The following is a 10,396-nucleotide window of genomic DNA, read 5'->3' as shown; positions in this document are numbered from 1 at the left end:
TCACTGAACTTTACTGAACAGATTTGGAGTTTTTTAGAACATCGCTGGATTTGTACAACAATGAACATGAAGAAGCTGTGGCTCTCCAGCCCATGAGACATCTTGGCCTCCTGCTTGTGGACAAAACTGAGATGAAAGAGAAGCTCATCTCTTCGCCACTCCGTTGTCTAAAGGTCAAATCGTCACACAAACATAATGGGCACACAAACACAAAGATGATTGAAAAGTGCATCTTAATTGTCAGTGAAAGGGGCAATGTTGTAAAAGTAACATTTTGCTCCTTTCTATAGTTCATTAATGAGATACTGACACAGCAGGCCAAGCGGAAGCTGAAAGCTGTCATGGCGGAAGCTGGGGAAGCTCAATTTAAGCTAGAACTTAGCCCCGCTACGACAACTGAGTTAGCCAGCTATCTCACGTTCCTAGACGAGATACCAGATCGGGTACGATTTGTCCTGATGTGAATGCTCATGAACATCTCACGTGAAAATATGGATTTAAAAAGAGCATCACAAGAAAGAATTTGTTTTGTCCTTTGGCATCATATGCTGTACCTGTTCTGTTCCTAGATGAAAGTGCTGGAGCAGGAACAGGAGACCGTGTGTCAGATGTACAATCTGATCAACATCTCCTCACTTCCCATTACCGCTGACGATGTGGCCTTTGCCTCCATGGAGCCTTACATGAACTCTTTACACAGCATGATCAATGATGCTATGTTTGACAGAATCAAAATGATGGAAAAGTTTTCCAAGTCTCTGCAGGTTGACATCAAAGATCTAAACCAAAAAGTGAGGAAAATCAAGGAACAGTCACAGGTGAGGAATGAGAGTTTTTCTTCAAATATTTCATGGTCATCCCATCCAAACTTGGATTCCCTCATGCTTGCATCCTTTGATGTTACGGATGTACATGCAGGATCCACAAATCCTCGAAATCACCGCAGATCTTTCCCAAGTGCGTGTTCTGCTTGGGGATCTTCAGATTTCCATAGATGAGCTGCAAGCCCAGGCCTCAGCATATACTTCTTACCAGAAACAATTCAAGGTAATTCGCTCATTCAGTAAAGCATCTGAAAATTAAGGCATCATTTTTTTACCCGAGTCTATTAAAACAAATTATCTCTCTCTCTGTCTGTCTGTCTGTCTGTCTGTCTGTCTGTCTGTCTGTCTGTCTGTCCGTCTGACTGTCTCTCTCTCTCTCTCTGTCTCTCATCCCTCTCTCTCTGTCTGTCTCTCTCTCTCTCTGTCTCTCTCTCATGTCTCTCTCTCTGTCTCTCTCTGTCTCTCTCTCTCTTTTTCTCTCTCTCTGTCTCACTCTTTGTCTCTCTCTGTCTATCGCTGCCTCTCTCTCTGTCTTGCTATTATTCTATTTGAGTCCAACTACACTCTCGCTATATCTATCCCTCTATCCCTCTATCCCGCTATCTATCCTCTATCTATCCCTCTCCCTATCCCTCTATCCATCTCTCTCTCTATCTCCAAACACCATGATTTTGGGGATTTTCCCAACCCTAAATTATTGGATTAGATGAATAAATAATTAAAATGTGTCTCAATAGTTTTGTTTGGTTATTCTGAAGCACTTTTATTGCATGTCTTGCATGTTATTGCATATCAATAAATTCTAGCCAACCACCATTCTAGACAACTCAATGCCATTCTTCTGTCAATACCTTTTTTAATTTAGCTGCAGGTGACCAAATTTGATGACCTGGATGACCTGAAAGCAGAGTTTAGGCTGAAGAGGCTTCTTTGGGACTCTATGGTAGAATGGGATTTATTACAAGATGGATGGCGGCAGGTGAGGCACTCCTAAAATGTATTTGTCATGGTGAAGAGACTTAAAATCCTTCTGCATCTCGATTAATCTTCATTTATTTGTCTGCCGTTGCATCTTTAGACAATGGTTGAGAAATTGGACCTGGAACAGTTGAACTCACATGTCAACAAGTACACCAAGTATATCAACCAAATGGAGAAAGGCTTACCACGGAACAATGTAGTCCCGTGTCTTAAAGAGAAGGTTGAACTTATGAAGCAGAGGGTGGGTGTTACCATCATTGTAATTCTTCTAATGAAACAACCATTACGCTGTTGACTTATTTTATGACGGTGCGTCTCCTGATGAGAAATGTTAAGCCAATTATTCCCCTGACGATGGTCATGTCTATGGTTCTGCCCAGGTGCCTGTCATCACAGATTTACGTAACCCGTGTATGAAACCAGAACACTGGAGGAACCTGGAAGCTGTTGTAGGGAGCTCATTGAATGTGGAGCAGCTCACCATGGCTTTTATGGAGGAGTTCAACGTATTCTCTTATGGAACAGAGATACAGGAGGTAACGTCTGTATTTATCAACCTCAACATTTTTTCTTTCAGTATATTATAGGACACTGGCGTATCTTTATTTCTAAATAATAATAATAATACATTTAATTTATAAGCGCCTTTCAAAACTCTCAAGGTCACTTTACAGTCACAGGTTAAGTTTTTCTGTGGTTGAGCAGCGGCAGCCACATGCGCCATCTCACTCAACCCGGAAGTAACTCAAATAGATATAAAGCTAGCTGGCTAATAGATAGCTAGTGTTAAGTTAATCCTGTCTCCTTATTGTCTGTTACAAATTAGCTTGAATAAGCCTCTGCATCCTTCCATGATTGTGTCCAGCCACGTTTGAATTGGTAGCAAAAATCACCATCCGGAAGATAGTCGGGGTCGCAGTGGGAAGCTAAGTGGAGAAATATTGATGAGAAAATCTTGAAGGTATTAAGATTGTTGGGGGAGGCGCATCTGTGAGACTCGCTTGGCGCTGGAGATGGTTTGGGGTTTTGACTTCCTGTCTTCTCACAGCAGCTCCTGGTTTCCCATTGTCATTCATCGTTTCCTGTGAACATGATAAACTATCCTTACGAGACTGTCACAAAATTGTATACAGTATTATAGGATGGATTTTTCAAAGTTTGATATATCTGATGCACATTGAAGGAATGAACATTGTGAATTATAGGTGTCAGCGCAGGCTTCAGGAGAGGCATCAGTTGAGACTATTATCAATAAGGTTGGTGATAAGACGATTCCATTTATCTCAAATGTCTTTTTTGGGTGTTTGCCACCTTCTTCTTTTGGAGTTTATCTATCTTTAATACCATTCCTCTCTGGAGCTAACGTGATGGTGCTTATTTGTGAATACTTTTTGGATTTTGATTTATCGCTACTTGAAAAATGTCCCCTTGACATGTGTCACATTTTGCAGGTGGAGGACGTGTGGTGGACCACTACTTTCACTCTTTTGCAACATGGTGACTCCAAAGAGGTCTTCATCTTGGGAGGCACAGATGATATCCAAGTAAACATGAAGTCCACATTCTCTAATATAAATATCAAATATGTTGTGATGAGCCGCAGATGTCGATTCTGTCTCTGGCCTTCATGTGTGGAGGTTGCTTGTTCCCCAATGCCCGCATGTTTTCCCTGGGCACTGCGGCGTCTACTTACATTCCAAAAGCATGCACGGCAGGTTAATGGAACAATCTAAAATTCTCCCTCGGTGTGAGGGTGAGCGTAAGTTTTTCTCCGATTGGCTGAGAAAGAGTTCATGGTGTATCCCGTCTATTACCTGAATATTTCTGGGATAGGCTCCAACACGCCTGTGGTCCTCGCGAGGACACAGTCTTTCAGATAATGAATGGATGGATGTACTGTATGTCGTGAGGTTTTGACTGTTTATATACGTATTTATATATGTTGTTTTCCTGTTGAGGTGCTCTTGGATGACAGTATTATTAATGTGGGCACAGCAGCATCATCTCGTTATGTTGCTCCCATCAAAGCCAGGGTGGACAAACTCCTGATAAGACTGACCCGCTTCAACCAAACTCTGGTGAGTATTTTGAAAAAAAAACCTGAAGCTGTCCTTATGAAAATGTGTTACTTTTCCTAATGCTGCTACTATCTTAAGAACGTGCCATTATTTTTGGTGTCCTAAATAGTGATTATGTTCGAGTTAAGAGTTTTCCTCCAGAAGCCAGTGGTTTGTCATCTTTGACTGAACAGGAATAGGACAGAGGGGGGAAAAGCTCATCTATTTGTACAGCAATTTGAAAAAAACAAGAGCACATTTTCATATCTGCATCCTCTTCCCCCAGGACGAGTGGCTTACGTGCCAACGAAACTGGTTGTATTTGGAAAGTATTTTCTTGGCCCCAGATATTAAGAGGCAGCTTCCTGACGAGTCCAAAATGTTTCTCAAAGTGGACAAGTCATGGAAGGCCATCATGGCTAAGGTCAAAAGGATGCCCAATGCACTTAAAGCGGCCACCCAGCCTGGTAGGTAGTCATAAGTTAACACATTGGGGTAAAGACAGTGGCATGCATTAGAGAAATCTACATTTACACAATGATGTTACGTCTTCAAAGTTTAAATCATCCGACACAGATCTTTTGGAAACATTTCAAGAAAACAATGTTCTGTTGGATAAGATTCAAAAGTGCCTCGAAGACTACTTGGAGTCCAAAAGAGTGATATTCCCCAGGTATGCTCTTTTGTGTGTGTGTGTGTGTGGGGGGGGGGGGGGGGGGGGGGAGTTGACGTAATAATTCACATGACTACTTCCAGTCTTTGGACATAATGTCAGATGACTTGTGTTTGAAATCCTGCATTCATGTGAACCGTTGATGTGAGTGTTGCACACATTGTTTCCTCTCTTCTTTACAGATTCTACTTCTTATCCAATGATGAATTGCTAAAGATTTTGGCACAAACAAGGAACCCCCAGGCAGTGCAACCCCACCTGAGAAAATGTTTTGATGCAATTACACACCTTGAGTTTGCCTTAGTGTCTGAACAGTCAACGACCGGCACAGCTACACTTGAGCCCGGAGAACAGGAGAAGGTCTACACTAAGGACATTTTGAATATGGTTTCCCCTGAAGGAGAGAAGGTCAGCTGTGGTTATGACGATGTTTTCAATCCTGTCAATGTAATTTTCGCTGAAGCAAATTGGCAGAACTGACATGATAGTTTGCTTCTCGGGCACTATTGTGTCCAGAAGCATGGTACATAAATCTCCAATGAATGTGAAGCAAAATCGGAAACCAGGGCAAAAAGACAAAAAACTGAGAACGGGGCAGATGCTTTTTCATGGCACTATCCTGCATACCTGAAAGTCAATTTCTCTTCAAACTGCACAACGTCAAATACAGGTTATATCCGACTTACGACCACACATACTTACGACCATGAACTCTGGACCCTATTTTTTACATTTTAATTCTATGCCTGGCACCGCAACGTTCTACCAGGCCGGCAACGCGTACGACAATTTTGGCCAGCCAGCCAGCATCTCACTCTCGCACAGCAATCGATCGTGTGATGGCACCAGAGGGGGGAGTTTGCGAGTCATTTAGCCTCCGAGTCTCTAGTCAACATTTTGAATTGATTTCGACTTACGACCATTGTGGCTTACGACCGTTTGTTCGGAACGGAACTCGGTCGTAAGTCGGATGTGACCTGTATACCTGTAGTGAATTTCAGTGTTGATTATAAGTGCCATCACACCATATAAACCTTTGAGTGTGTGAACAAATACACCTTGTACTGAATGATCAGGCCTGATGTATCACTGTTGATCTTGTTCATTTGCTGCAAGTGTAGGTGGGTTTAACAAAAGGTCTGAAAGCAAGAGGAAATGTGGAAGATTGGCTATGCAAGGTGGAGGAGGCAATGTTCAACTCTCTTCGACAGCTCAGCAAGGCTTCCATAGCCGACTACCAAATAACATCAAGAGAAGAATGGGTGGTGTCTGGGTATCCTTCCCAGGTATACTCACACCCGCATTGATATTTATTTACAGTGTGTTCCATGACTGCACTTTTCTTTGCACCGAAACTTGAGCCAACCTAATGCGCATTTCAGAAACATTTTTTTTGACGTTATGTGCAGGTTTCATTAAACAATGTTACAAAAAAATAAATTAATCAAACCATTTTACTGTTAATCCTCCAAATGACACATTTTAATCGTATATCTGAATTATTCCCTTTTCTTCATATTTATTCCTTTCAGGCAAGGGTGTCTAACTCATTTTTAGCTGCAGGCCACATTGTAGTTACGGTTTCCTCTCGAGGGCCGTTGTGAAATTGGGAAAGCCATTAGAATGTTGAATCTTGTGATCATATTACATAAGGAACACACAACAAATTAATGAATAACTAGTTTCCAAACTTGAAATCAAGAATAATGACTATTATTGTGGTTCAGATACGACAATTTGAAATTTTGCTTCGGACTTTAGCAAGAATCACATTACAACTTTAGCAAGAAGGGCCATTACAACAGTGAAACCGAATAAATGTTTAATCATCACATTGTATTATTTATTGTACACACAAAAAATCATGGCTCACTAGTTTGGAAATCACTCGAGTATGTGTTCAATTAATTTTAAATTGAGTTTAAACTGAGTCACGAGGTTATGGCAGAATGTCAAAGTGATTTATTACATATGCCAATTTGAGATTCAAGTACAGATTTAAGCAAATGTCATGGAAGTTGACACATATGTTTAACTTTTACGGGCTAGATCTGAGCCTCAAACCTCGACCTATACATTTTGCCTTTCAGTATTTTCTTGGGTACACCACGACTTTCTTAAGATTCCTTTCATCTCTGTGTTTGTCATCCTTTACCACCCATCATTGGTTTGCAAAAGTTCCTATTCTTTTTTTTCCCTCCCTCCATCAGGTGGTGTTGACTATTTCACAGATGATGTGGTGCAGGGATATGGAAGCTTGTTTGGAAGGAGATCATGACCATTTTGCAGCCTTGCAGAAATTTGAATACACCAACTTTGATGTAAACTGCAATGCTTACTTTTTCCTGAGTACGGTGTTTAAAAAGTTGAAAACAAATTCTGCTCATTTGGTATTGAGTGCTCTTGTATTTTTCAGAGGTTAAATTCTCTCGCTGCTTTGGTCAGAGGCAAACTACCAGTATTACATCGCAATATCATCACTGCCCTCATCACTGTTGACGTGCATGCCCGTGATATTGTGACGGATTTAGTTGGACAGAAGGTGGAGTACTGCGTCATACACACATGCACGACCAAGCATTTGAGTGGTAACTGCAGGTCTTCTTTTTTAGGTGGACTGTGGGACCAATTTTGAATGGCAGAGACAATTACGCTACTACTGGGATCTTGACCTGGACAACTGTATAGCTTGCATGGCCTTGTCCACTTACATTTATGGCTATGAATACCTAGGTGCCTGTCCTCGGCTGGTCATCACTCCACTTACGGTAACATACTGTAACTCGCTCATGCACAAAAACAAATGTCACATAAAAGGCGAAGAACTGACACAGGTGATCCGTCTTTGCACCATAGTGTTTTTGGACATGTTAATGCTTAAATAGCAAGTTGAAGGAGTTAAAATATCTGTACTGCAAACAAACTTTGCACTGTGACGTTGCTCTGAAGTTAGGCTTGAAGGCGTATATCATATGAAAACAAATTTCAGTATATCTGCAATTGTATTTTTTATTGTTTCTGTGTTTACTCCACATTGTGATTGTGAAAGCAATATTTTTTTTTAAACTCGGCCTCAGTGATTTAAATACACATGACTTTGGCATAATTTGCACTTGCTGCTTTTCCTTTTGACACTTACTTTATCTACATTTACGAACATGCAGGATCGTTGCTACTTGTGTCTCATGGGAGCCCTCCAGTTGGACTTGGGAGGAGCTCCAGCTGGACCTGCAGGGACAGGGAAAACAGAGACAACCAAGGACTTGGCTAAAGCCTTGGCAATTCAGTGTGTGGTCTTCAACTGTTCTGATGGACTTGACTACAAGGTGCAACGTGGCGACAGTAATTGCAATTGGCTATCCTTTCTAATGTCAACATTTACTCTGAAATGTGATGTATTTTAAATGAGAAGGAAATATGACTTTATATTTCATGTGAAAATAACATACATGTGTTTACTCCTGTGAACAAAAGCAAAAATTTGGAGGAAAAAAATGCACAACAGTTAAAAAAATGATGTGGTAAACTCACCTACCAGCAATTCCACTTGTGAAGAATAAATTCCTTATGGGATCCGGTTAAGATGTCCCAATCACAAGAAGGTTAAACACAATTTCCAAAGCACTGGAGACATGACACCATTCTTGAATTGGGATCTAAAGAGGGCTTTGACAGGAGATTTGCATTCACATGGTTTTGGAGCGCCTTTGCAAGTGGACAACAAAACAATTTAGCTCTCTTCACTGTTGCAGGCTCACGCTTGATGGTGCTGTTTGAGTCCGCTGTTGCCAAAGCAATCAACTCTCATGCCTTTCATCAGAGTGAACTATCATATGCTGTACTGTATTGTGTGTTTTAGATTTTCCCAAAACTTACTTCCCTTCTAGTTTTCAGGCCAACACAATGCTTTCATTGTTTATGTGTTTATTCAAATCCTAACAGTAAACATTTTTTGACTATTGGTTATATTAATAGTACTGTATTTTCCCGTGTATAAGGTGCACCCAAAAGCCTTGATTTTCCTCAAATGATGACCCAGCGCCTTATAGGCCGGTGCTGCGCCTTATATATGAAGTAATATTAAGCCACAACAGGTCTCGCAACTACTGTCAGGAGCCACCAACTCCATTTCCCCCTGTAGAAGAAGTAGTGCACAGTCTATGCTGGGAAATATATCATGCAGCCTCTACTGTAGCACCTTATAATGTGGTGTCCCTTATACTGTATATGGAAAATCTTTTTAATCATGTCATTCATTGAAGGTGTGCCTTATAGTCTGGTGCACTTTTTATGTGGAAAAAGGTTTAACCAGCAGTGATGACCAGGTGGGTGTGTCATAACAAAGGGACATTTTGAATAGGGGATGTCTGAACCTCCTGAGACTCTGTCGAACACGCGGGTCCGATTCACCGAACCGCTAGGGTTCAATCGAACCCTGGTTGAGAACCACTGATTTAGACACGTGAAGGAAGGCGGAGCGCCAGTAAAATACGCATCAGATTGTCTAACCTCCTCTGCCCTCCTGAATATGAAAATATATATTTTGGATAATTCTTTAAATCAAATATTGCTAATAGTGTCCCTCTGATATTCAATCCTTATTCTCTCCATCAGATGATGGGACGTTTCTTCAGTGGACTTGCTCAGTCTGGTGCTTGGTGCTGTTTTGATGAGTTTAATCGAATTGACATTGAGGTGTTGTCGGTCATTGCGCAGCAGCTCATCACCATCCGGAATGCCAAAGCTGCAAAGGTATCTGCAAATATTTTGAAATGCTAACACAAACAATATATTTTTGCACCACGTATCATTTCAACAAAGTGTGATGACATTGTTTCTTAGATGACAAAGTTTCGATTTGAGGGCCGAGAAATCAAGCTCGTGATGACCTGTGCGGCATTTATTACCATGAACCCAGGCTATGCTGGAAGATCAGAGCTACCTGATAATCTTAAATCTCTCTTTAGGCCCGTCGCTATGATGGTGCCCAACTATGCACTCATTGCTGAGGTAACAGCTTTACTGCCTATGTCTGATTTTGACATTGAGCTGCACATTCACAGTATTCCAGTGGGAAAAAGGTCCTCCATTTGCTAAACTGCATTCTGATCTCTCTACCTGTGTTTGTACTTTATCCCACTTTCTCTTTATGCAGGTTATTTTATACTCAGAGGGATTTGAATCCAGTAAAACTTTAGCAAGGAAGATGACCCAAATGTACAAGCTGTGCTCCGAGCAGCTGTCCCAACAGGACCACTACGACTTTGGGATGAGAGCCGTCAAATCGGTTCTTGTCATGGCAGGGTCAGTGAATCACACATCATAACCCTCCTAAAATAATGAATCAGGATGTTTTCAGAAGACACAGACTGAAAAAATACCACATTCTGATAAGAATCGGTGTAATAATTGGATTTCAAGGTACAAACGAATCACATGCTTTACAAAGGATGTGGCTTATTTGAGCAAAGGTGTACACCATCTTGTGAAGATGCTTCAAGCAAAAAAGCTTAAATAGCAAGTTGAAGGAGTTAAAATATCTGTACTGCAAACAAACTTTGCACTGTGACGTTGCTCTGAAGTTAGGCTTGAAGGCGTATATCATATGAAAACAAATTTCAGTATATCTGCAATTGTATTTTTTATTGTTTCTGTGTTTACTCCACATTGTGATTGTGAAAGCAATATTTTTTTTTAAACTCGGCCTCAGTGATTTAAATACACATGACTTTGGCATAATTTGCACTTGCTGCTTTTCCTTTTGACACTTACTTTATCTACATTTACGAACATGCAGGATCGTTGCTACTTGTGTCTCATGGGAGCCCTCCAGTTGGACTTGGGAGGAGCTCCAGCTGGAC

At 41.1% G+C, this 10,396-nt stretch overlaps 1 protein-coding gene across 1 annotated transcript in view; it reads left to right on the top strand.

Moving 5' to 3' along the window:
• Positions 1 to 58: 58 nt before the first annotated feature.
• dnah6 (dynein, axonemal, heavy chain 6) overlaps positions 59 to 10,396 on the top strand; it is a 52,537-nt gene continuing 42,199 nt past the window's right edge. The window contains exons 1-21 of the mRNA XM_089006079.1: positions 59 to 173; positions 291 to 443; positions 570 to 818; positions 919 to 1,047; positions 1,690 to 1,803; positions 1,903 to 2,046; positions 2,186 to 2,341; positions 3,011 to 3,061; positions 3,257 to 3,349; positions 3,764 to 3,883; positions 4,149 to 4,329; positions 4,439 to 4,535; positions 4,718 to 4,943; positions 5,657 to 5,821; positions 6,746 to 6,856; positions 6,952 to 7,077; positions 7,148 to 7,303; positions 7,700 to 7,861; positions 9,150 to 9,287; positions 9,378 to 9,545; positions 9,691 to 9,839. Of these exons, the coding sequence (XP_088862205.1) occupies positions 93 to 173; positions 291 to 443; positions 570 to 818; positions 919 to 1,047; positions 1,690 to 1,803; positions 1,903 to 2,046; positions 2,186 to 2,341; positions 3,011 to 3,061; positions 3,257 to 3,349; positions 3,764 to 3,883; positions 4,149 to 4,329; positions 4,439 to 4,535; positions 4,718 to 4,943; positions 5,657 to 5,821; positions 6,746 to 6,856; positions 6,952 to 7,077; positions 7,148 to 7,303; positions 7,700 to 7,861; positions 9,150 to 9,287; positions 9,378 to 9,545; positions 9,691 to 9,839 (2,969 nt within the window). The 5' untranslated portion in view covers positions 59 to 92. The remainder of the gene's footprint in view (positions 174 to 290; positions 444 to 569; positions 819 to 918; positions 1,048 to 1,689; positions 1,804 to 1,902; positions 2,047 to 2,185; positions 2,342 to 3,010; positions 3,062 to 3,256; positions 3,350 to 3,763; positions 3,884 to 4,148; positions 4,330 to 4,438; positions 4,536 to 4,717; positions 4,944 to 5,656; positions 5,822 to 6,745; positions 6,857 to 6,951; positions 7,078 to 7,147; positions 7,304 to 7,699; positions 7,862 to 9,149; positions 9,288 to 9,377; positions 9,546 to 9,690; positions 9,840 to 10,396) is intronic.

The sequence above is a fragment of the Hippocampus bargibanti genome, linkage group LG10 (genome assembly GCF_051943395.1).
Source record: "Hippocampus bargibanti isolate YZ-2025 linkage group LG10, ASM5194339v1, whole genome shotgun sequence".
NCBI lineage: Eukaryota > Metazoa > Chordata > Actinopteri > Syngnathiformes > Syngnathidae > Hippocampus > Hippocampus bargibanti.
The sequence above is the reverse complement of the archived record's forward strand: the minus strand, read 5'-3'. Positions and strand labels throughout refer to the sequence as shown.